The sequence below is a fragment of the Salmo salar genome, chromosome ssa27 (assembly GCF_905237065.1).
Source record: "Salmo salar chromosome ssa27, Ssal_v3.1, whole genome shotgun sequence".
Classification (NCBI taxonomy): Eukaryota; Metazoa; Chordata; class Actinopteri; order Salmoniformes; family Salmonidae; genus Salmo; species Salmo salar.
In genome coordinates, this window is record NC_059468.1 from 1,915,921 (window position 1) to 1,943,372 (window position 27,452).

General features: G+C 41.2%; 1 protein-coding gene across 7 annotated transcripts in view; it reads left to right on the plus strand.

Annotated features, from left to right (window-relative positions):
* The window catches only part of LOC106588188 (CUGBP Elav-like family member 3), a 43,985-nt gene extending 21,427 nt beyond the window's left edge, over positions 1–22,558 (plus strand). The window contains exons 4-15 of one of the 7 annotated variants that reach the window (XR_001324604.2): positions 12,482–12,530; positions 13,312–13,440; positions 13,887–13,966; positions 14,321–14,464; positions 16,176–16,308; positions 16,514–16,654; positions 16,866–16,925; positions 17,037–17,141; positions 17,333–17,476; positions 17,689–17,821; positions 19,662–19,750; positions 22,240–22,557. Coding sequence is in view for 6 of the 7 variants with exons in the window: in XM_014176925.2 (XP_014032400.1) it covers positions 12,482–12,530; positions 13,312–13,440; positions 13,887–13,966; positions 14,321–14,464; positions 16,176–16,308; positions 16,514–16,654; positions 16,866–16,925; positions 17,037–17,141; positions 17,333–17,476; positions 17,689–17,816 (1,113 nt within the window). In the remaining variant the exon portion in view is untranslated. Of the gene's footprint in view, positions 1–12,481; positions 12,531–13,311; positions 13,441–13,886; positions 13,967–14,320; positions 14,465–16,175; positions 16,309–16,513; positions 16,655–16,865; positions 16,926–17,036; positions 17,142–17,332; positions 17,477–17,688; positions 17,822–19,661; positions 19,751–22,239 lie in introns of all 7 variants that reach the window. The other 6 variants (XM_014176925.2, XM_014176927.2, XM_045709264.1 and 3 more) reach the window with 6 other exon arrangements.
* The last annotated feature ends 4,894 nt before the right edge of the window (positions 22,559–27,452 follow it).

The window sequence follows — 27,452 nt, forward strand, 5'->3', positions numbered from 1 at the left end:
GCCTCATCTTCACTGTCACTTTCCAACCTTGTTGAGGTTGGCTCGTTGTCAGGTTCAAAAAGCCTCAAATTTGCCCGGATGGCCACCAATTTTTCAACTCTTGTATTGGTCAGCCTGTTGCGTGCTTTGGTGTGTGTTCCCAAACAAGGACCAGTTGCGCTCTGAGGCGGCTGATGTTGGTGGGATTTGGAAGATGATGGAGGCAACAGGGTAAAGAGCCTCAGATCCACAAAGTTCCTTCCACCAGGTGGCTGATGAGATATGTTGGCACGACTGCCATATTGCATCTCCATCCCAAAGCCCTTGCTTGGAAGTGTACTTCGCCAGACTGCCAAGAACCTTGCCCTCATCCAGGCCAAGGTGGCGAGGCATGGTAGTGATGACACCATAGGCTTTGTTGATCTCTGCACTAGACAAGATGCTCTTGCCAGCACACTTGTGGTCCAACATGTACGCTGTGGCGTTTATGGGCTTCAGGCAGAAGTCTTCACGCTTTTTGATGTATATCAGAACTGCAGTTTTCTCTGCTTGGAGCAACAGTGAAGTGGGCAGGGCGGTACGGATTTTTTCTCTTATATCTGCAGGCAGAGTCTGAACATCAGACAGAATGGCATTGTCTCCCTCAATCCGTGCAATGGCTACTGCTATAGGTTTCAGGAGTTTCAGGCTGCTTACCATTCTCTCCCAAAATACATCATCCAGGAGAATCCCCTTGATTATGAATTTTTTTTTTTTCACCTTTATTTAACCAGGTAGGCTAGTTGAGAATAAGTTCTCATTTGCAACTGCGACCTGGCCAAGATAAAGAATAGCAATTCGACACATACAACAACACAGAGTTACACATGGAATAAACAAAACATACAGTCAATAATACAGTAGAACAAAAGAAAACAAAAAGTCTATATACAGAGAGTGCAAATGAGGTAAGTTAAGGCAATAAATAGGCCATGGTGGTGAAGTAATTACAATACAACAATTAAACACTGGAATGGTAGATGTGCAGAAGATGAATGTGCAAGTAGAGATACTGGGGTGCAAAGGAGCAAGATAAATAAATAAATGGGGCTGTCCATATCGGCAGACTGTCAAACATGATGACAACACCACCCCAATGGGTGTTGCTGGGCAGCTTCAATGTGGTGCCCTTATTCTTCTCACTTTGCTTGGTGAGGTAGATTGCTGCTATAACTTGATGACCCTTCACATACCTAACCATTTCATTGGCTCTCTTGTAGAGTGTATCCATTGTTGTCAGTGCCATGATGTCCTTGAGGAGCAGATTCAATGCATGAGCAGCACAGCCAATGGGTGTGATGTGAGGGTAGGACTACAGTCTGATTTCTCTATGATTTGCTTGACCTTCACTTGAACTCTGCATCCAGCAAATTAGTAGATAAAGCATGTCTGGTTGGAGGGGTGTACGCTGGGCGAAGAACATTCAGAAATCTCTTCCAATACACACTGCCTGTGAGCATCAGAGGTGAACCAGTTGCATACACAGCTCAAGGCAGACATTCATCAGCATTTCTCTGACTACGTTCCTCCATTAAGTAAAAGAAAAGTCTGATTCCAGGAGGACCATGAGCTGTTGCTATCGATAAGGTGTCTGATTCAAAATTTTCACCTCGAATAGAAGTAGAGGGACTTTTGTCAGTGGTTGCTTGTTGTGAGCGCTGAGGGAACTTTATGCACTTGGCAAGATGATTCTGCATCTTTGTTGCATTCTTCACATATGATTTGGCACAGTATTTGCAAATGTACACAGCTTTTTCTTCTACATTAGCTGCAGTGAAATGTCTCCACACATCAGATAGTGCCTGTGGCATTTTCCTGTAAAGATTAGAAAAAAATAATATAAGTACAGATAAATAGTTAAGCAGTTAGATTAAACAACTCATTTGTAAGATAAATGTTTTAAAATTAAACATGTATGGAAAATTAACACTCCTCAGTTAGCAGGCTCAAGCAAGCTAAACCCACATGGTAGCAAAAACCAACTAGCAGAAATTGTTAACAAGTTAGAAATAATTTAAACACACTTTGCTGTAGGCTACTATTTACTAGTTAACCCCTCTGGGGTATGTGGGACGCTAGCTTCCCACCTGCGGGACACACTATTCAACAGCCAGTGAAATAGCAGGGCGCCAAATTCAAAACAACAAAAATCTCAAAATTCACATTTCTCAAACATACAACTATTATATCCCATTTTAAAGATTCACTGCTCGTTAATCCAATCACAGTATCCGATTTCAAAAAGGTTTTACGGCGAAAGAATAACATTAGATTATGTTAGGACAGAGCCTAGACAAAAAAAACACACAGCCATTTTCCAAGCAAGGAGAGGCGTCACAAAAAAACAGAAATACAGCTAAAATTAATAACTAACCTTTGATGATCTTCATCAGATGGCACTCATAGGACTTCATGTTACACAATACATGTATATTTTGCTCGATAAAGTTCATATTTATATCCAAAAACCCCATTTTACATTGGCGAGTAATGTTCAGAAATGTTTTGCCTCCCAAAACTTCCGTTGAATGAGCACATCAATTTACAGAAATACTCATCATAAACATTGATAAAATATACAACTGTTATTCAAAGAATTATAGATACACTTCTCCTTAATGCAAGCGTTGTGTCAGATTTCAAAAAAGCTTTACGGCGAAAGCAAACTTTGCAATAATCTGAGTACAGCACTCAGACATCAAAACAAGCCATACAGATACCCGCCACAGAAATGACAAAAATTACATTATAAATATTCACTTACCTTTGATGATCTTCATCGGAATGCACTCCCAGGAATCCCAGTTCCAGAATAAATGTTTGTTTTGTTCGATAAAGTTCATCTTTATGTCCAAATACCTCCATTTTGTTCGCGCGTTCAGTCGAGTAATCCAAATTCACTGTGCTCGCGCAGTAAGTTTAGACGAAAAGTCAAAAAAGTTATATTTCAGTTCGTAGAAACATGTCAAACGATGTGTAGAATCAATCTTTAGGATGTTTTTATCATAAATCTTCCATACTATTCCAACCGGACGATTCCTTTGTCTTCAGAAATGAAAAGGAACACACCTAACTCTCACGGGAGCGTGCGCCATGAGCTCATGTCATTTTCTCAGTCATCTGATTCCAAGACCTATTATTCTCTCCCCATTCACAGTAGAAGCATGAAACAATGTTCTAAAGACTGTTGACATCTAGTGGAAGCCTTAGGAAGTGCAAAATGACCCCACAGACACTGTGTATTAGATAGGCAATCACTTGAAAAACTACAAACCTCAGATTTCCACACTTCCTGGTTGGATTTTTTCTCAGGTTTTTGCCTGCCATATGAGTTCTGTTATACTCACAGACATCATTCAAACAGTTTTAGACACTTCAGAGTGTTTCCTATCCAAATCTACTAATGATATGCATATCCTACCTTCTGGGCCTGAGTAGCAGGCAGTTTACTATGGGCACGCTTTTCATCCGGACGTCAAAATACTGCCCCCTACCCAAGAGAGGTTAACAGAAAATCATGTATGTCATATAAAATATATTCACCCCACCCAGTATTGTAATCAAAACTTACCAGAAAGCATGTAGTCCTTGGTTCAGACAGTGTAGTAGTGTGGGCTCAATAGCATCTCATTAGTGTGCAAGATCTTGACAATCAGCTGTACATGTGATGGAAGATTGCACTGCACGTGTGATGGAAGAATGCACTGTGCATGCAGAGGGTTGCAATTCCATTGAATTGGGGATAGTTTAACCAAAATATGCCACAAGACCTAGAATTGCTTTATGTGTATCCCACAAAAAAGGTTCACTGTTATAAGCTAACTTTTTTGATGAATTTAAGCAAAATTCCAGTGGTGTAAAGATCGCCGCCATTGGACTCTGGACCAGAGGAAACGCATTCTCTGGAGTGATAAATCCCGCTTCACCATCTGGTAGTCTGGCGTACAAATCTGGGTTTGGCGGATGCCAGGAGAATGCTACTTGCCCCAATGCATAGTGCCAACTGTAAAGTTTGATGGAGGATAAATAATGGTCTGGGGCTGTTTTACATGGTTCGGGCTTGGCCCCTTAGTTCCATACAATGACATTCTAGATGATTCTGTGCTTCTAATTTTGTGGCAACAGTTTGGGGAAGGCCCATTCCTGTTTCAGCATGACAATGCCCCAATGCACAAAGTGAGGTCCATACAGAAATGGTTTGTCAAGATCGGTGTGGAAGAACTTGACTGTCCTGCACAGAGCCCTTACCTCAAACCCTATCTAACATCTTTGGGTATGAATTGGAACAAGCCCATCATCAGTGCCCGACCTCACTAATGCTCGTGGCTGAATGGAAGTAAGTCCCCGTAGAAATGTTCCATCCTGTGTAAAGCCTTCCCAGAAGAGTGGAGGCTGTTATAGCAGAAAAGCGGGGACCAACTCCATATTAATGCCCTTGATTTATGAATGAGATGTTCGACAAGCAGGTTTCCACATACTTTTGGTCATGTAGTGTAACTCTACTTTTAGAGATATACTGTGCATCTTCTGATGAAGAAAAGCAGATAGAGAAAAGAGTAGCATAAATAATTGTTGTACTTCTCTCTCTTCCTTGTGTATGACCCCAAATAAATAGAATTGTTTAGTAATTCTACAATAGGGATTCTATTTCTATGTACGACCCAACTCCAGAGAGCCTTGAATATACAGACAGACCGAGCATGACTAGGGAGGAGTAACAGTGACATACTGAAGACAGACTTTGATTACAGGTTGTTGGCACGCGTGTGTGTGTGCGTGGGAGATTTCCTGTCTTTGTTTGTGATTGTACCTCTGTTTCTGCGCCTGCCTTTGTTACTTTGTTCATCTCTTTGTGCGCCTGAGTGTTTTTCTATGTCTGTGTGTGTTTCTTTTTGTTTGCATCTGCGAATAGAGATATAGCCTATATTTCCACTGATGTATTTTCTGTGCGCTAAGTATCTCTGTTAGTGTGTGTGTGTGATGTGGAGGGAGTGGAGAGAAGAGGGGGATGGGGTGGCAGGTTGATTACGGTCCCAGGTCTCGTTGCCAGGAGACGGTGGGGACGAGAGATGCCAGGTTGCTAGGTAACCGGTGCGATGCAATGACCAGTGCTGTATGATGGAGAGGAGGGAGGAAAATTGTCATTGTGCCCCCCATCTTCTCTCTCTCCCTCCCTCCCTCCCTCCCTCCCTGTAAACGCTCTTGAAAAATACAGAGATGGTCTCCACTGATATATTTACCATTCAGAGTCCCTGCTTTTCTGGAAGACAGGCAGAATGGATTTGAGATAAAATGGGGAGACAAATATGTCACCCTCTGTACTTCAGCCTGTTTGGGACTAATTGATACAGTGAGTGGAGGGGACAAGAGATTATGAGTTTTTCTCTGGTTTGGAAGAGGGTAAGAAAGGAGGGAAGAATGTGATGAAGAATGTGATTAACAGGGATGTCTCTCCTATCATCTCCCATCCCACATTCACACTGCTCAAAAAATGCAAGTGTGTGTCTGAGTGTGTGTGTGTGCACAAGCATCTGTAGGGTGATGTGTGTGTTTGCATTGAGGGGATGGGGTCAGGCGTGGGGGAGGGGTCTTGCTGTGATTTGATTGGATAATCTATGGATTTAATATCTCATACTGTAATCCTAGTGAAATCCTTTTTGGCATCACAGAGGGAAAGATTAACTGTGTGCTCATGTCAATGTGAGCAAGAGAGTGTCTATACACATGAGACTGCCAGGAACAGACAGTGTGTGTGCAAAGACTGCCTATGTGGACATTTGTGTTTGTGCCACTGTGTTTGTTGAGCTTGAATAATAATCATAATGTCTCTGTATATTTTGATTTGAAAAAGAACAACATGAACATTTAAAGCTAAATTGGGTCACAGATAGGGCGGGTTTGGCCTTTGGCCGGGTTTAATCTGTGTTGTGTTTTTAAAATGAGCCTGTTGATTTGCAGAAAAAGAGAAAATATAGAAGAGAAAAATATTAAAGTGGCTCGGCTCGCACAGTGTAATAGAAGGAGACATTTTCTTGGTCCCTACAGTATCTACCCTTGAGGCAGCAATTAAATTCAACAGGCACCATCCCTTGTCCTTTTGTCCCTACAATTCCAGTTCTCCCCCAAGCATCCTTTCTTTCTCACGACATACACATCTAATAATCCTACCGTCTCTCAACATAGTACCACCCTTTATTCCTCATAGGTTTTTTCTCTCCTTCATCCATCTCTTTTTTTCTCCTATGCATGATGTTCTGGGAAACCTTGTTTACCTGCTGTGGATCTCATCACAAGGTTGTCATGGTGACAGCAATGCTAGGTGGAGACTTTGTCAGATTAGCAGGGCTGGTTGCCGTGTCGACCTCGAGTGCCACTGCCTTGTTGGCCTCCACTTCTCCAAGCCCCTGCTCTTGTATATTCTAATTCCATTATCTTGTGCCATTTGCTCCGCTACTCATCTCCTTATCACAACCGTGGTAACCATGGAAGCACTTAAGTCATAGATAGACTAACCTAGCGTTTATATGAAATATACTCTGTAATATTTTATTCAGGGCATATTATATCCTTAAATTCGATTTGAGACATTTTTTGTATCATGATTAGGTTGTGTCGTTAAAGTCGAAGTGTAGGCTAAGATGTGATCTTTTGGTTTTGTTCTGTGTTTTAATACAGTAGTCTTTCACCCTTTGCAAATTAGGACTGCATTTATTCCGCAACTCATTTAGTGGATGACTTTATCCAAGGTGACTTTGTGGAACATTTGAGGCGTGTAGAAAAACATCACCTCTGAGCACAAAGTTCTATTCTATTTACCGACTACCGGGAACATTCACAACGTAAAAATGCATTTTGATTACTGTTTTCAATCCTTCCCGGTAAACAAGTGCTTCTTAATCCACATGGTCATCTAATTACTTGTAGTAATCAATGGGACACTCCATTAGAAAACCCAAGGCCTGCTGGTGATGATGTTTGTGCATGCAGATGGCAAGGGCCCTGCCAGCACTGATCAATACTGTCTCCTGATGACCAATCAAGGCTGAACAATCAGAGACAGGGATCAGTGACTGACTGAAATGTCACCAGCTCCATAATTAAGACCTAAATTAAGCCACCGTTAACACACTGTGACTATGCTCTGCTCCTCTCTGCTCGCCAATCACTGTCCTCTCTGCATCCTCCACCTGCTCTCCTTCTCAGTGCACCACCACACATTTGAAATAGAGTATTGAAGTGCCTAGCTAGACCTGCATCATTATAATGATTGTGTCAATGGTCCACAAAAGTAATTTTTGTGGATTGTGTTTCTATGATGTGTGAAAGGTTGTCTGTTTCCTTATTTGTTTTGGTTGCTCTTTCCTTACTTATTCTATCCATTCCTCTACAGCTCCTTCCCCCTCTCTCTGTTCAGAATCTCCCACCATTCTAATCCAGCGTGCTTCTGTAATCCGGATTAGCCAGCGAGCGTTCTTAATCTTATCACTTGCCTAATCCCGCGTGGTTGTGTGCCTGTGTGTGGGTGCTTTTCCTGTGTGTGTGTGTGTGTGTGTGTGTGTGTGTGTGTGTGTGTGTGTGTGTGTGTGTGTGTGTGTGTGTGTGTGTGTGTGTAAGAGAGAGAGAGACACTCACTCTCTGGGAGGGAATATAATTGATAGGGAATGAGAAGAGAGGAAAAGAAAAACAGTAAACCAGGAGGGTGATGGGCAGGGCTTCATTAGAAGCCGAGGGAGTGGCCAGCTCATATTCCAGCCCTTTCTTGTGTTGTACATACATATACAATATATGTACAGTAGCAGTCAAAAGTTTGTACACACCTACTCATTCAAGGGGTTTTTCTTTATTTTTACTATTTATTTTTACTATTTGTAGAATAATAGTGAAGACATCAAAACTATGAAATAACACATGGAATCATGTAAGACCAAAAAAGTATATACACTGCTCAAAAAAATAAAGGGAACACTAAAATAACACATCCTAGATCTGAATGAATTAAATAATCTTATTAAATACTTTATTCTTTACATAGTTGAATATGCTGACAACAAAATCACACAAAAATAATCAATGGAAATCCAATTTATCAACCCATGGAGGTCTGGATTTGGAGTCACACTACAGGCTGATCCAACTTTGATGTAATGTCCTTAAAACAAGTCAAAATGAGGCTCAGTAGTGTGTGTGGCCTCCACGTGCCTGTATGACCTCCCTACAACGCCTGGGCATGCTCCTGATGAGGTGGCGGATGGTCTCCTGAGGGATCTCCTCCCAGACCTGGACTAAAGCATCCGCCAACTCCTGGACAGTCTGTGGTGCAACGTGGCGTTGGTGGATGGAGCGAGACATGATGTCCCAGATGTGCTCAATTGGATTCAGGTCTGGGGAATGGGCGGGCCAGTCCATAGCATCAATGCATTCCTCTTGCAGGAACTGCTGACACACTCCAGCCACATGAGGTCTAGCATTGTCTTGCATTAGGAGGAACCGAGGGCCAACCGCACCAGCATATGGTCTCACAAAGGGTCTGAGGATCTCATCTCGGTACCTAATGGCAGTCAGGCTACCTCTGGTGAGCACATGGAGGGCTGTGCGGCCCCCCAAAGAAATGCCACCCCACACCATGACTGACCCACCGCCAAACCGGTCATGCTGGAGGATGTTGCAGGCAGCAGAACGTTCTCCACGGCGTCTCCAGACTCTGTCACGTCTGTCACATGTGCTCAGTGTGAACCTGCTTTCATCTGTGAAGAGCACAGGGCGCCAGTGGCGAATTTGCCAATCTTGGTGTTCTCTGGCAAATGCCAAACGTCCTGCACGGTGTTGGGCTGTAAGCACAACCCCCACCTGTGGACGTCGGGCCCTCATACCACCCTCATGGAGTCTGTTTCTGACCGTTTGAGCAGACACATGCACATTTGTGGCCTGCTGGAGGTCATTTTGCAGGGCTCTGGCAGTGCTCCTCCTGCTCCTCCTTGCACAAAGGCGGAGGTAGCGGTCCTGCTGCTGGGTTGTTGCCCTCCTACGGCCTCCTCCACATCTCCTGATGTACTGGCCTGTCTCCTGGTAGTGCCTCCATGCACTGGACACTACGCTGACAGACACAGCAAACCTTCTTGCCACAGCTCGCATTGATGTGCCATCCTGGATGAGCTGCACTACCTGAGGCACTTGTGTGGGTTGTAGACTCCATCTCATGCTACCACTAGAGTGAAAGCACCGCCAGCATTCAAAAGTGACCAAAACATCAGCCAGGAAGCGTAGGAACTGAGAAGTGGTCTGTGGTCCCCACCTGCAGAACCACTCCTTTATTGGGGGTGTCTTGCTAATTGCCTATAATTTCCACCTGTTGTCTATTCCATTTGCACAACAGCATGTGAAATGTATTATCAATCAGTGTTGCTTCCTAAGTGGACAGTTTGATTTCACAGAAGTGTGATTGACTTGGAGTTACATTGTGTTGTTTAAGTGTTCCCTTTATTTTTTTGAGCAGTATATTTTATATTTGAGATTCTTCAAAGTAGCCACCCTTTGCCTTGATGACAGCTTTGCATACTCTTGGCATTCTCTTAACCAGCTTCATGAGGTTGTAACCTGAATTGCATTTCAATAAACAGGTGTGCCTTGTTAAAAGTTAATTTGTGGAATTCCTTTCTTTCTTAATGCGTTTGAGCCAATCAGTTGTGTTGTGACAAGGTAGGGGTGGTATACAGAAGATATCCTTATTTGGTAAAAGACCAAGTCCATATTATGGCAAGAACAGCTCAAATAAGCAAAGAGAAACGACAGTCCATCATTACAAAGACATGAAGGTCAGTCAATCCGGAAAATTTGAAGAAATTCGGACATTTCTTCAAGTGCAGTCGCAAAAACCATGATGAAACTGGCTCTCATGAGGACCACCACAGAAAAGGAAGACCCAGAGTTACCTCAGCTGCAGAGGAGAAGTTGATTAAAGTTAACAGCACCTCAGATTACAGCCCAAATAAATGCTTCACAGAGTTCAAGTAACAGACACATATCAAAATCAACTGTTCAGAGGAGACTGTGTGAATCAGGCCTTCATGGTAGAATTTCTACAAAGAAACCACTACTAAAGGACACCAATAAGAAGAAAAGACTTGCTTGGGCCAAGAAACACAAGCAACGGACATTAGACCAGTGGAAATCTGCCCTTTGGTCTGATGAGTCCAAATTTGAGTTTTTTGGTTCCAACAGCCATGTCTTTGTGAGATACAGAGTAGGAAAACAGATGATCTCTGCATGTGTGGTTTCCACCATGAAGCACGGAGGAGGCGTGTGATGGTGTGGGAGTGCTTTGCTAGTGACACTGTTGGTGATTTATTTAGAATTCAAGGCACACTTAACCAGCATGGCTACCACAGCATACTGCAGCGATACACCATCCCATCTGGTTTGCGCTTAGTGGGACTATCATTTGTTTTTCAACAGGACAATGACCCAAAACACACCTCCAGGCTGTGTAAGGGCTATTTGACCAAGAAGGAGAGTGATGGAGTGCTGCATCAGATGACCTGGCCTCCACAATCACCCAACCTCAACCCAATTGAGATGGTTTGGGATGAGTTGGACCGCAGAGTGAAGGAAAAGCAGCCAACAAGTGCTCAACATATGTGGGAACTCCAAGACTGTTGGAAAAGCATTCCTCATGAAACTGGTTCAGAAAATGCCTAGAGTGTGCAAAGCTGTCATCAAGGTAAAGGGTAGCTTCTTTGTAGAATCTCAAAATATAAACTATATTTTGATTTGTTTAACCTGTTAGGGCTAGGGGGCAGTATTTACACGGCCGGATAAAAAACGTACCCGATTTAATCTGGTTATTACTACTGCCCAGAAACTAGAATATGCATATAATTATTGGCTTTGGATAGAAAACACCCTAAAGTTTCTAGAACTGTTTGAATGGTGTCTGTGAGTATAACAGAACTCATATGGCAGGCAAAAACCTGAGAAGATTCCTTACAGGAAGTGGCCTGTCTGACAAGTTCTTGTTCTTCTTGACTCTCTTTATTGAAAACTGAGGATCTTTGCTGTAACGTGACACTTCCTACGGCTCCCATAGGCTCTCAGAACCCGGGAAAAAGCTGAATGATGTAATTCCAGCCCCTGGCTGAAAAACATTAGCGCCTTTGGTAAGTGGTCTTTCAGAGGACAATGAGACTGAGGCGCGTGCACGAGGCGACCCCATGTTTTTATTTTCTCTCTTTGTACTAAAACACAGATTCCCGGTCGGAATATTATCGCTTTTTTACGAGAAAAATGGCATAAAAATTTATTTTAAACAGCGGTTGACATGCTTCGAAGTACGGTAATGGAATATTTAGAAATTTTTTGTCACGAAATGCGTCGTGCTCGTCACCCTTCTTTACCATTCGGATAGTGTCTTGAACGCACGAACAAAACGCTGCTATTTGGATATAACTATGGATTATTTTGAACCAAACCAACATTTGTTATTGAAGTAGAAGTCCTGGGAGTGCATTCTGACGAAGAACAGCAAAGGTAATAACATTTTTCTTATAGTAAATCTGACTTTGGTGAGGGCTAAACTTGGTGGGTGTCTAAATAGCTAGCCCTGTGATGCCGGGCTATCTACTTAGAATATTGCAAAATGTGCTTTCACCGAAAAGCTATTTTAAAATCGGACATAGCGAGTGCATAGAGGAGTTCTGTATCTATAATTCTTAAAATAATTGTTATGTTTTTTGTGAACGTTTATCGTGAGTAATTTAGTAAATTCATCGGAAGTTTGCGGGCGGTATGCTAGTTCTGAACGTCACATGCTAATGTAAAAAGCTGGTTTTTGATATAAATATGAACTTGATTGAACAAAACATGCATGTATTGTATAACATAATGTCCTAAGATTGTCATCTGATGAAGATCATCAAAGGTTAGTGCTGCATTTAGCTGTGGTTTGGGTTTATGTGACATTATATGCTAGCTTGAAAAATGGGTGTCTGATTATTTCTGGCTGGGTACTCTGCTGACATAATCTAATGTTTTGCTTTCGTTGTAAAGCCTTTTTGAAATCGGACAGTGTGGATAGATTAACGAGAGTCTTGTCTTTAAAATGGTGTAAAATAGTCATATGTTTGAGAAATTGAAGTAATAGCATTTCTAAGGTATTTGAATAACGCGCCACGGGATTCCACTGGCTGTTACGTAGGTGGGACGAAATCGTCCCACTGGCCCTAGAGAGGTTAACACTTTTTTGTTACAACATGATTCCATATGTGTTATTTCATAGTGTTGATGTCTTCACTATTATTTTACAATGTAGAAAATAGTACAAATAAAGAAAAACCCTCGAATGAGTAAGTGTGTCCAAACTTTTGACTGGTACTGTATGTAAAGTACATATGCAAATAAACAAGAACCTTCATAATTATGGATGTGCCTTGGGATAAGAGTACCATGTAATGTGGGCTTTCTATTTCAGATGAACCGGCCCATTCAAGTGAAGCCAGCAGACAGCGAGGGCAGAGGGGGTAAGAGACACCCCTCCATAGCAACACCTGTTCGAACAACACCTGAAGAGAATTGCAACTGTTCAATCAACACCAAAACACCTGCCTAACGTGTTACATTTTTTAAACAACAATCTACAATGTTTCAAGGCAAAACCCTGCAATGGCTTCAGCCCAGCTTCAACAAAAATACCCACTCGTCACTGCTGCTAAGCACCACCTGCTTCTAAACAACGCCTCTAGAAATTCCCTCCCATATTCAAGTAGAAGCATTCTTAAGTGTCAGACTAAAGAATGCAAATATATTAACGATTTCAACTGCTGTTTTCATGACCTCAAAAGACATTGTCACCTAGCATACAGAACAGTGGTTGACGAAGGAGCATTCCAGTCACAGCCAGATCAGGCTCTTTGTGCAGCAGGTTTATTGATACTGCACTCTGGTCCTTTTCCATATATAGCAGGGTTATAGCACAATATTCACAGACATCAATATACTATATATTGTAACAGCATCCAATTAAAAATGTAGCTGATTGATTAACACATTGGGTTTATAAAGTAAAACAAGGTGGAAATTCCTGAGCATGTTCTTGTGTTGTATGATAACTTTTCCTCTTCACCTACATTTTATCATTTTTCTCTCTCAATCATGAAATCATTCCATTCTAATTCATTCCCTTTGCCTCTACCTATTATTGGCCTCAACCAACCACTCTCTCTGCTCTTCTCTCCATCACTCTCTGTCCATATTCCTCTCTCTTCGTTCCTGTTTTGGCCCCTCACCTCACATTCCCCTTAGAAGACAGGAAGCTGTTTGTTGGCATGCTGGGGAAGCAGCAGTCGGATGCCGACGTGAGGAAGATGTTTGAGGCGTTTGGGAGCATTGAAGAGTGCACAGTGCTCCGCGGGCCTGACGGCACTAGCAAAGGTAGCTAACACCATTACTGCAACACTGACCGCTACAACATCAACACCAACAGCACTCAAATATTACCATTAAGGTCAGGAATCAGTCACATCCAAACTCGTGACACTACAAAGATAGATGCTTAATTTTCTGTGTTTGTTGTATGAGGTATGACTAATTTCAAATTTTATTTAACTATTTGTTGACCAGGTAAGTTGACTGAGAACACATTCTCATGTACAGCAAGGACCTGGTGAATATAATGATGCAATATGTTTTATAGGTCATAGTTAATAATGCTCAACGTGGTTTATGAGTTATGATTGATAAAGCAATTCATGTTTTGTGGACCACTGTTAATGACGCAGCTATAACTAATGAAGCGCCGATTGTCTGATGCATTTTCTAGGGATATGTTGTGTCACGTGAGGGGAGGCCACGGTTTGACGATGTGCCATGTTTTGTAGGCTGTGCCTTCGTGAAGTACCAGAACAACGCAGAGGCTGCGGCAGCCATCAGCACTCTGCATGGGAGCCGCACTCTACCAGTCAGTCTCTCTCTTTCACACACACACACACACACACACACACACACACACACACACACACACACACACACACACACACACACACACACACACACACACACACACACACACACACACACACACACACACACACACACATATACATTTAGACAACATAGGGACTCATCAACAGTTAAACACTGCTACCGTCAGACCTCCTCCTACACAAACACTCCATGGCCTACTGTAATTTATAGGAGGTGAGAACATATTTGTGGAATGCCCTCATCAGTCCTCGTGTTAGTGATATAGGTAATTTGGTTACAGTGATGTTGGTAATTTTTGCTGTGTAATATCTGTAATCTCTCCCTGCAGGGTGCCTCCTCCAGCCTGGTGGTGAAGTTCGCTGACTCTGAGAAAGAGCGAGGGATAAGGCGCATGCAGCAGGTGGCGTCCCAGCTCGGGGTCATCAGTCCCATGACCTTACACCTCGGGGCTTACAATGCCTACACACAGGTAGTGAGTACTAGTAGTACTGAACCCCAAACACAGGCATTATGCAGAGATTGTAATACGCAGGCCAACACACTAGTTGTAGTAAAATGGCTATGTCCCAAATGGCACCCTATTTCTTATATGGGTCAAAGTAGTGCACTACTGTGCATTCGGAAAGTATTCAGACCCCTTAACTTTTTCCACAATTTGTTACGTTACAGCCTTATTAAAAAAAAAAATCCTTATGAATCTACACACAATACCCCATAATGACAAAGTGAAAACAGGTTTTTAGAAATGTTTGCAAATGTATTCAACATTTTAAAACAGAAATAGCTTATTTACATAAGTATGCAGACCCTTTGCTATGAGACTTGAAATTGAGCTCAGGTGCATCCTGTTTCCATTGAACATTCTTGAGATGTTTTCTACAACTTGACTGGAGTCCACCTTTTGATAAATTCAATTGATTGGACATGATTTGGAAAGGCACACACCTGTCTATATAAGGTCCCACAGTTGACAGTGCATGTCAGAGCAAAAACCAAGCCATGAGGTTGAAGAAATTGTCCGTAGAGCTCCGAGACATGATTGTGTCGAGGCACAGATCTAGGGATGGATACCAAAACATTTCTACAGCATTGACGATCACATGGCCTCCATCAATCTTAACTGGAAGAAGTTTGGAACCACCAAGACTAATCGGGGGAGAAGGGCCTTTGTCAGGGAGGTGACCAAGAACCCGATGGTCACTTTGACAGAACTCCAGAGTTCCTATGTGGAGATGGGAGAACCTTCCAGAAGGACAACCATCTCTGCAGCACTCCACCAATCAGGCCTTTATGGTAGAGTGGCCAAACTTTGCTTGGAGTTTGCCAAAAGGCACCTAAACAAGATTCTCTGGTCTGATGAAACCTAGAGTGAACTCTTTGGCCTGAATGCCAAGCGTCACATCTGGAGGAAACCTGGCACCATCCCTACGGTGAAGCATGGTGGTGGCAGCATCATGCTGTGGGGATGTTTTTCAGCGGCAGGGACTGGGAGACTAGTCAGGATCGAGGGAAAGATGAACGGAGCAAAGTAGAGAGAGATCCTTGATGAAAACCTACTCCAGAGTTCTCAGGACCTCAGACTGGGGAGAAAGTTAATCTTCCAACAGGACAAGGACCCTAAGCACACAGCCAAGACAACACAGGAGTGGCATCGGGATTAGTCTCTGAATGTCCTTGAGTGGCCCAGCTAGAGCCCAGACTTGAACTTGATCTAACATCTCTGGAGAGACCTGAAAATAGCGGTGCAGTGACGCTTCCCATCCAACATGACAGAGCTTGAGAGGATCTGCAGAGAAGAATGAGAGAAACTCCCCAAATACAGGTGTGCCAAGCTTGTAGCGTCATACCCAAGAAGACTCAAGGCTGTAACTGTTGCCAAAGGTGCTTCAACAAAGTACTGAGTAAAGGGTCTGAATACTTTCTATTTTTAATACATTTGCAAAAATGTGTAAAAACCTGTTTTTGCTTTGTCATTTTGGGGTATTGTGTGTAGATTGATGAGGGGAAAAAATTATTGAATACATTTTAGAATAAGGATGTAATGTAACATTTTTTGGGAAAAAGTCAAGGGGTCTGAATACCTTCCAAATGCACTGTATATGGGGAATATGGTGCCATTTGGGACGCATACTGACAATGAATGACATCGAAGGACTCCCTCTTTCTCTCTTTATTCTTTGTAGCTGGTGCAGCAGCAGGCTCTGGTGGCCCAGTCGGCGTATTTGTCTCCTGTATCCACCATCACCATGCAGCAGTTGGCTGCCCTCAACCCCAGCAGCCTCATTGCCACGCCCATGGCATCACTCACTACCTCAGGTAATAAGAAGCTCCCATCCTCCACCACTTCATCCCCTCCTACAGGATTCTCTGCTCATCTCACAGTTTCTCTTTATACAGTATATATTTTGTTTTTCAAGAGTCTTTGCCCCATATATTTCTGCCTTTGATACTATTTTATTGCGTTTGTTATTGTGTTTGTTTGACCATATCTGTCTGTCCCCTGAATGGCCGTCCTGTGCAGGTACCAGCACTCCGCCCACCATGGCAGCCACACCGGTGCCTGCTCTGCCTCCACCACTCAGCTACCCTCCAGTGCCAGCTCCACCCAATGGACAGTCAGCGTCTGAAACCCTGTACACCAATGGAGTTCATTCTTACCAAGGTATCTCACTCAATCTGATGAAAGCAAAGTCAGAGTATCATTATGAACATGTAATCAAATTAACCTCATCTAGGATGTTGGTTTGTTTACTAAGAATCCTGATGCACGTCACCCAATGCTATTTAGAGCATGTAAGCATCCTCCAAAAAGCATTTTTGTACAGCAGTTGATAAATCATGCTGTTATTTTTCTCTTTGATTCTCTCTCTCAGCTCAGAGTCCAGTTTTGGATCCTATTCAGCAAGCGTACGCAGGGATGCAGCACTACACAGGTGGGACAGTAGTGAGTCCGTTTGAGTCCTTAAAATTTCCCAGAGGAAATTTTAGGTTTGAAATGCCCTCTCAACAGTCCTTAATGTTTACTTATGCGAACACACCCACAGCAACCTACCCTGCTGCCTATGGAATGGTGGGGCAGCCATTCCCACACCAACACACAATGCTTGCACAGCAACATCAGCAGCCTCAGCAACTGCAGCAACGAGAAGGTAATTTCTACCTACTTGTCCTCCCTCCTATGAATCCTCACTTTTGACTATTTTCAATGTTGTTTTCCCACAAAGTTTACACTGCCTCAATCACTAACTCATCCTGATAATCTCAAGTCACGTTAGAACCCCTCAGGGAGCCTTGATGGTCTAACCTTGCACTGTATTCTTCTTCTTCTTCTTCTTCTCAGGGCCTGAGGGGTGTAACATCTTCATCTATCACCTGCCTCAGGAGTTCACTGACTCAGAGATGCTGCAAATGTTCATCCCCTTTGGCAACGTCATCTCAGCCAAGGTCTTTGTTGACCGTGCCACCAATCAGAGCAAGTGCTTTGGTGAGTGACGGTGATGACAACAAATGCGTCCCAAATGACACAATGTACCCTATGTAGTGCACTACTTTTGACCAGGGCCCATAGGGAATAGTGTGCCACATTGGGAACACAGTCAATGATGATAATGAGGAGGCAGTGCTGGGAAGGATTGCTCTTTTCTTGTAGTATTAATACTTTCACAGAATTGTCTATAACTGTTTGCTTCTCTTCAGGTTTTGTGAGTTTTGACAACCCGTCCAGTGCTCAGACGGCAATTCAGGCCATGAATGGTTTCCAGATTGGCATGAAGAGACTCAAGGTGCAGCTTAAGAGGCCCAAGGATGCCAACCGACCCTACTAAATGAGGTGAGCAAGGTGGGATGAGAATGAAGGGTGAGATGGATGGTCAGGGGGATTGACAGGGAGTGGAAACTGTGTTAAAGGTAGGTTATGGCAGGGTTATTCATCTTATAACATAAGAGGGCCGAAGCCTGCTGGTTTTCTGTTCTACCTGATAATGAATTGCACCCAACCACTGTCCCAGGTCTAAATCAGTATCTGATTAGAGAGCAACAATGAAAAAATGCAGTGGAACTGGCTTCGAGGTCTTGAGGGGGTTATGGGATAAAGGGAGAATTTTATGTTTTAATTTGGTGGAAAATCAGTATTAAAATGATGAACTGTGATAAAATACACTGCATGACCAAAAGTATGTGGACACCTGCTCGTCGAACATCTCATTCCAAAATCATGGGCGTTAATATGGAGTTGGTCCCCCCTTTGTTGCTACAACAGCCTCCACTCTTCTGTGAAGACTTTCCACTAGATGTTTTAACATTTCTGTGGAGACTTACTTCCATTCAGCCACGAGGTCGGGCACTGATGATGGGCAATTAGGCTTGGCACGCAGTCGGTGTTCCAATTCATCCAAAATGGTGTTAGATGTGTTTGAGGTCAGGGCTCTGTGCATGCAAGTCATGTTCTTCCATACTGATCATGACAAATATACATTTCTGTATGGACCTCGCTTTGTGCACAGGGGCATTGTCATGCGGAAACAGGAAAGGGCCTTCCCCAAACTGTTGCCACAAAGTTGGAAGCACAGAATCGTCTAGAATGTAATTGTATTCTGTAGTGTTAAAATTTCCCTTCACTGGAACTAAGGGGCCTAGCCTGAACCATGAACAACAGCCACAGACCATTATTCCTCCTCCACCAAACTTTACAGTTGGCACTATGCATTGTGGCAGGTAGCGTTCTCCTGGCATCTGCCAAACCCAGATTCCTCCGTCGGACTGCCAGATGGTGAAGCATTCACTCCAGAGAATGCGTTTCCACTGGTCCAGAGTCCAATGACGGCGAGCATTACACCACTGCAGCCAACGCTTGGCATTGCGCATGCATTGCGCATGGTGATCTTAGGGTTGTGTGTGGTTCCTTGGCCATGGAAACCCATTTCATGAAGCTCCCGATGAACAGTTCTAATGCTGACTTTGCTTCCAGAGGCAGTTTGGAACTCGGTAGTGAGTGTTGCAACTAAGAACAGACGTGCTACGCGGCCCTTTTCTGTGAGGTTGTGTGGCCTACCACTTCGCGGCTGAGCCGTTATTGCTCCTAGACGTTTCCACTTCACAAGAACAGCACTTACAGTTGACCGGAGCAGCTCTAACAGGGCAGAAATGTGCAAAATAACTTGTTGGAATGGTGGCATCCTATGATGGTGCCACATTGAATGTCACTGAGCTCTTGAGTACGGGCCATTCTACTGCCAATGTTTGTCTATGGAGATTGCATGGCGGTGTGCTCGATTTTAAACACCTGTCAGCAACGGCTGTGGCTGAAATAGTCGAATCCACTGATTTGAAGGGGTGCCCACATACTTTTGTATATATAATGTAAGTGAACCAGATCCACATGTGAGTGAGGTGACAGTCTTCTAAAAGCAGTAGTTGTTTAAAACATTTAGACAAAATCATAGGACTACTTGGTTTGTTGAGATATGGCCATAACACTGCCATGACAAAAGGGTTGACAAAATGTTGAATTATTCAAAAGTAGATTTTAAATAGTCTAGACAAATATAACAAGTGTTGTATGATTGGGTTGAAGACAATAACTATTATACGTCATTCATTTATTTTGTACTTTTTATTTATTGTTTTTGTGCTGTGTCATGTCATTTTCCTGAAAAAACATCATACCACAGTCAAGACTGTCCTGTCCATACATATATCGTGGAGACTACGTGGCTATGGTTGCCTAGCAACCGTTAAACCCCCTTCCTCTCACAGCGTTGTAAGTTAATTGGCCTGTGTTGGTTGCTGTGGCAATATTGCCTGTGATGGTTGCCATTAGCAATTTTATTTTTGATCGTTGCCTTTATTCACCATGCTCAACTGCATGGCAAGTTGCTGTGGCGACCATGAATTGTGTTTGGTGCATTGTGAGTTTCCTCTATTATTTTGTCCTGTTTTGCAAACACTGATCAATTATACTGTCACTGTACTTGAGATTTTGTAAGCAATTGATTATCATGACATGCTATTATATTTTTTTGTAATATAAGTATTTTATTGCGCAGAGCAATATTAAGCATTAACCCTAAATCAAACATGGATATAAATATTTCCTTTGATGGATTTTGTTTTTGATTAGTTTCCTTTTTGTTGTTTGTCATGATTATCATTCTTACATATCCCCCATGTTTAGTTGGTTGGTGTTTTAGTTTCCGGGAGTGCAGGGTTTTTGTGAGGTTGTAATTGAATCGAAGTGACTTTGTGCCTGTACTTTGTTTGTTTTTGGTATGACTCGTTGTGAGAATAAGTATGTGTAGCCTACCTACAAATGAGTGACATAATGATGCTGTGTGCATATGTGTACCTGTGCAGATCCACATAAAGTACTTGTGTGTATTAATAAATAAAGTAGTGTGTGTGGTTTTGTGTGTGTGTACCAAGTGAGACACTAACATTTCATGTGAGAGTTTTGGGTAAAATTGTATGTTGTCATTGTGACACATCACACATGCTGCTGACTGAGGTACAGCATTCCTCTGTAGGAATTCTGGGTTACTACGAATTTCCAATCAAACAAAAAGCCATAGGCTACGGTCTCATGTGCAACCTTTGATATAACGGCTTATTTTAGAGGATGAGTTTGAAAATCGTCCTCTGTTATCTTTTAAAATGATTGAATAAGAATTGAGTTTTTTTTACTCAATTGTTTGGTCAATGAGATTTAACATTAGACTAGAGTATTAAGAAGAGAACAAAAAAAATACCGCCCAGAATTCCTATTGTGCATGTTTGGAATTTATTTGCCTGCCAAAACAAGACAAAAAATATATTTAAATAAGAAATGCACATCAATGCAGCAGTATGGTTGTCACTGTATGAGTTGCATGTACCCTAGGCGTCACACTCTTCACACTGAAGTGTGTGAACATATTAAATATACAGTGGGGTCAGAAATGATTGACACCCTTGATAAAGATGAGGAAAAATTACTGTAGAAAATATATAATTCAAATAATGATCTATATTCTATGCTCAAAAAAATTGGAAAATGTTATTATTTTATACTAATACTGCTCAGGGAAAAAGATTTTGTTTAACAAGTAATACTTTTTTTTCTTAAGAAACCCCTATTCAAGTTATTGACAGACCTGTTTTCAAAACCTTTCACTACCTCACCTTGCGAGGATAACGTCACAGCCTTTTTCTAAAATGTTTTATGAGTTGGAGGACACATTGGGAGGGATCTAAGACCATTCCTCCATACAAAGTCCTTCCAGATCCTTGGTATCATTAATATGCGCTTATGGACTGCCCTCTTCATTTCAAACCACAGGTTTTCAATAGGTTTCAAGTCCTGAGACTGAGATGCAAAATATTGATTTTTGGCAAATTTAACAATTTCTTTTTAGATTTAGATGTGTGCTTGTGATTGTCTTGCTGGAAGATCCACTTGTGGACAAGTTTCAGCCTCCTGGCAGAGGCAACCAGGCTTGCCTGGTTGGGTAATGTTTATGATGCCGTTAAACTTAACAAGGCTCCAGGACCAGTTGAAACAAAATAGCTTAGGTGTAGGCCTTGTCAAAGAAGTCAACGGCATCATGAACTTTAGCCAGTACCAGGATATTTTTGCCAAAAACCTGGTTGACTCTGCCAAGAGGCTGAAACTTGGCCACAAGTGAATCTTCCAGCAAGACAATAACCCCAAGCACTGAAATAAACATCAAAACCCACAAAGAAATGGTTAATTGACCCCAAAATCAAAATGTTACAATGGCCATCTCAGTCTCCAGACTTGAAACCCATTGAAAACCTGTGGTTTGAATTGAAGGTGGCAGTCCATAAATGCAAATGAAGGATATCAAGGATCTGGAAGGATTCTGAATGGATGAATGGTCTAAGATCCCTCCCAATGTGTTCTCCAACTCATACCACATTTTAGAAAAAGGCTCAGCGACATTATCCTCGCAAAGTGAGATTTTGAAACCAGGGGTGTCAATCATTTTGACCCCTACCTTTCTGAGGAAAAAAATAATTACTTGTTAAACTAAATCTTTCTCTGAACAATTGTATTAGTATAAAATAATATAATTTCCCCATTATTTTGAGCATACAATACAGCTCAGTGTTTGAATTATTTAATTTATACAATCATTTTTGCTCATATTTATCAAGGCTGTCAATAATTTTGGACTCCACTGTATATGCTCATCTAAACTATTTTAATATTTGTATTCATCCTCTCTCTTTCTTTCTGTCTCTCTCTCCCAGGGAAGATATGAGTTCTATCAAGAAACTACTTCCAGCATTTTGGTTTCACCCAAACCGTATAGCAAAGGAGAAACAACACTTCTCGAAAAATAAAAAATATATGTATCGTCTAAAAATCAGCAACAACAGAATAAAACAAATGTGGTGGGTGGTTCGGAGTACACATACCATTCCACAGCTGGATTCAGTCATTATGTACAGTACCAATCAAAAGTTTGGACACACCTACTCATTCAAGGTTTTTCTTTATTCTTGCTATTTTCTACATTGTAGAATAATAGTGAAGACATCAAAACTATGAAATAACACATATGAAATCATGTAGTAACCAAAAAAGTGTTTTATATTTGAGATTTTTTAAAGTAGCCACCCTTTACCTTGATGACAGCTTTGCACACTCTTGGCATTCTCTCAACCAGCTTCATGAGCTAGTCACCTGGAATGCATTTCAATTAACAGCTGTGCGTTGTTTAAAGTTAATTTGTGGAATTTCTTTCCTTCTTAATGCGTTTGAGCCAATCAGTTGTGTTGTGACAAGGTAGGGATGGTATTCAGAAGATAGCCCTATTTGGTAAAAGACCAAGTCCATATTATGGCAAGAACAGCTCAAATAAGCAGAGAGAAATTACAGTCCATCATTACTTTAAGACATGAAGGTGTCAATAACTTTGAAAGTTTCTTCAAGTGCAGTCGCAAAAACCATCAAGCGCAATGATGAAACTGGCTGTCAGTTACCTCAGCTGCAGAGGATAAGTTCATTAGAGTTAGCAGCCTCAGATTGCAGCCCAAATAAATGTTTCACCGAGTTCAAGTAACAGACACATCTCAACATCAACTGTTCAGAGGAGACTGCATGAGTCAGGCCCTCATGATCGAATTGATGGTTTGGGATGAATTGGACAGCAAAGTGAACGAAAAGCAGCCAACAAGTGCTCAGCATATGTGGGAACTCCTTCAAGACTGTTGGAAAAGCATTCCAGGTGAAGCTGGTTGAGAGAATGCCAAGAATGTGCAAAGCTGTCATCAAGGCAAATGGTGGTTACTTTAAAGAATCTAAATTCTAAAATATATTTTCATTTTATAAACACTTTTCCTGGTTACTACATGACTCCATGTGTTATTTCTTCGTTTGATGTCTTCACTATTATTCTACAATGTAGAAAATAGAAAAATTAAGAAAAACCCTTGAATGTGTAGATGTGTCCAAACTTTTGACTGGTACTGTACAAACTGTACTGTCAGCTACAAGGTCTACATGAAAATGCATATCACTTATTCTAATGAATAGGGTTTCACTGTATAGTGTGGTTTGTGGTCCATAACTTAAGAGGGAAGGGCAATGTATGGGGATGGAGAAGTGGGATGGTAACCTTATTGGGGGAAAAAATGCTATTCTGTATGATTACCATTGGTCGAATTGGTATGTAGATTTAGTTTATTATTTGAAATTAAAGACGAGGAGTAATTAAGCAAGAAGAACAATCAACTTCTTCTCACTGTACATATCCTTGTTTTAAATGGAGTCAAATAATGAAAAAATGTGTAAGTTATTACAACCACTACTATTGTTATTGGGTGTGAGGGATGGGAATTGGGTGGAATTTTTATATCTTAATTTTTTACTTTTAATGTATTTGTTATGCAATTGAAGGGGGAGATATGGCTATTTTTTATTTTAGAAAATAGAATATTCCTGTGGTCTACAGTACAAGACTATGGATACACGTATTGTAGAATTTGTAATTACGTAAATGTAATTATCAAAATCATAATTGTTTCATTATTTATTCTCTACAATTGCTGTTTTAAAACATATGTCTTTAAGAAAAATAAAGTACAATTTCGAAAATGATGTGTGCGTGGTGTGTAAGAGAGCTGTGGGTTTTTATATATACAGTTGCAGCCAAATATATAGACACCCTTGCACTTTTCTTAAATAAGAAATTGAAAAAAAAAAAACGTTTGGTTTCCACACCTTGTTGGATTTGAAACATTGCAGAACCAAATTTATTTTTGTAAACTTAAGTTTACAATTTGAATTTAGAAAATATAGAAAATAGATTGTACAAATGTATTGTTACCCTGGAACTAGTACTTGATTGCACATCTTTTGGCCAAGATACAGTAAATGCCAACAAATGCACCCTCTCTACAATCAAAGATGGGGGAGGTTTGATAACAAGGAATCATGAAATCAGCAGATTATCAGGTGTTTTGTAGTCCAATGTTCAACCCAGAGTCTAAAAACTGGGTCTCCATTGAAGGCCGTGAGTCTTCCAACAGGACAATGACCCCCAACCCATCACAAAGCACCCAGGAATCATTAAGAAGAGATACTGGACTGTTTTGGAGTGGCCAGCTAAGAGTCCAGATCTGAATCACATCCAAAACCTATGGCGAGATCGGAAAACAGCAGTTGGTGGAGGGCAACCTTCAAATATTGAATAATTAGATCAGTTTGATGTTGAAAAGTAGGCCAAATTGTCAGTAAAAAGGTGCTGCAAGCTCATTGATGGCTACAATAAGCATATGTCTGCAGTTGTCATGGTTAAGGGTGTGCAACCAAGTACTAGCTCCAGGGTGCCAATAATTTTGTCCAAGCCATTTGCCTTTTATTTTCTCAATTCAAAATTGTAAACTTAAATTTACAAAAATAAAATAGGTTTTGCAATGTTGAAAATCCAATAAGCTGTGGCGACCAAAAGTTGTATTTTCAATTTCAACTTATTTTAGAAGAAATAGGGAATTATTTGCCTAGTTAAATAAAGGTTAAATAAATAAAATAAAAATACATTTAAGAGAAGTGCAAGGGTGCCAATATTTGTCTGTAACTATATACCTTGAAATATGTATTTTCTGGCTTTCACTTTACTCTAGTACCCCTTTCATACACAGACAAAAATCCCACTAATTTACCATGCCTGCTTTTGTTATATCAGAAAGAGAAAGGGGGTCATGATTCCTGCATTTTTACAGACCCTGTAACCAAAATACAGGTATTGGGTCTGTGTGAATGGTTCTCAGCAAGTAAATTCATTAAGACTTCCATTGTTTAACACCTCCCTAATTTGAAATGCAAACTGCTCCCATGGTTTAACAACTCCCCCCACCCCTCCCAATTTGCCAGCTACGCACTGATATGTATAAAAAGGGTATACCTGCAAGAAGGTGGTAAATAAGGGCCTGCTTGAAAGGGGGTCATGTAAACATTGCCTTACATTTTTTACAGGTAATATACCACATCTTCTGTCTGAAGTGGGTATATCAAACCACATGTTGGTAAATGTTAAATATTTGCAGTAAAATATTTTCTTGGATGGATGCCTGCTTGTCATTTGAAAGCATATCCAATTTATATGGCTCAACAGGCAAAAAAACCACCTGAATAGATACTGTCATTGGGTGGAGTACAGTATTTATTGTGACATCACCTGGAGTTTGCTGCTCTACTGGGCCCAAGAAGTAGAGCATTCTAGTCATTGCAATAGAACTGTGGAGTGCAGATAAATATGTGGAGAAATATGCTGCAAAGGGTAACACCCAGGCTACTGCTAAAAGGTAGCCTACTTCACCATTGGGTCGTTCCATGTCAGTCATGACATCCACCATCTCAAATTGTTCTGAAACTGTTTATGTAGTTAGAAACACATAAGATTAGCATTCCTGCAACACTGTTCTGTTGAAATATAATTTGATCTGAAAAATTCAGCTAATTTATTGCGTGCAATATGACCATTTTAATTTACAGGATTCAGATAATATTCAATAAATACTGTACCTAAAATTATATTTGGAGCAAACTGTTTTCTAACAATAAGTAAGACATGAGAAATCCAAAGAAATGGTCAGACGCCACCCATGGACCCCCCATGCCATTCCCACATGAATCGTCTAAATTAAAGTGGCCAATTTGGGTGCAATCAATTAATAAGGAAGTATCACCAAGTAAAGGTGAAAAATTGTCCCCTATCCATAACCAATTCTAAGCTAAAACCCTGTACAAAGTAGGCCTACCGGAATCTAAGTAGAGCTATAGGCCCTGCTTTTTCACTCATATTGCAGCCTTGCCTGTCTACCAAGACTATGCTGGTAAAGCAGCAGTTTGAAAATGTGTAATTGGCTTTGATACTCTTTTTGGTTAGAGATGATCCAATCGCTGATGACTTTGTTTTGTACAATGCCCCTCCTCACAAAAACCACTTCAATGATGGTAGTCTGACTAAAGTATGTAGCTAAAGAGAGCAGTGGAATAATTTAGTTTGAGTTGTCATGTTGTCATGTTGATTGCAGCTTAGATAATAGGCTACAATTAATTTAAAGATTTTGTATAATAATGTGATTCATTCTAGCTCTAACACCAACAATTTGTTTCATAGTCATTTATTACAGGTCAGCCCCACAGATATTCAGCAGATCTTCACATAAAATGTACACAGGTCAGCGCGTGAAGCCAAAGATTGCCTGTTATGGAAATACGCAGGAGGGGGCGAGATCAGGTGGGACCATTCTAGCCAATGAGAGGGCTTATACGCGTGTGAAAGGTGTATAGAGAAAAAAAAATGTGTTGATAGAATTCGACACTCTCATTGATTTACATACAAAAAAAAATCTCTCACTTCGTTGGCTTATTTTTCTTCGACAGATTTTGGGCGGAGTAAAACCTCTCGCTTCGCCTCTATCTGATGTAGCCTAGGCTCAAAACTGAACTGTGGCAGAGAAGGAAGAGAAGAAGTGAAAGGGATAATTGGGCCCAAAATCTGTTCTCCAGCAGGTGGCATTTTTCGTTTTTTGCTCACCAGGTTACATGAGTATTTGTATGGTGGTCAATGAGTTTTGAATTTGGTTAACAAAATAATGTAATGGCTTATTTTTTTTTACTTATTTGATCGAATAGAAATGTCGCGACCATTAGGTTGTTACGAGTGTATGGATATAAGTAGGACACACGTGACATCCTGGCAACTTTGAGAAAAAAACACATGGAATTGTCTGGTAGTCACTAGTTAGTCAAACCCCGCCTATTTCTACAATTGATCTACTTAAAATGTGATTTTAAACTTAACCTTAATGGCATTGCTAACCTTATACCTAAACATAAATTACGACCAAAAAGTAAATGTTTTCATGATTTTTGGGGGGGGGCTGTGGTAATTAGTGGGAACCGGTGTGCCTGTTCACACGCATATCAGCCTTCTCATTGGCTAGAATGGTCC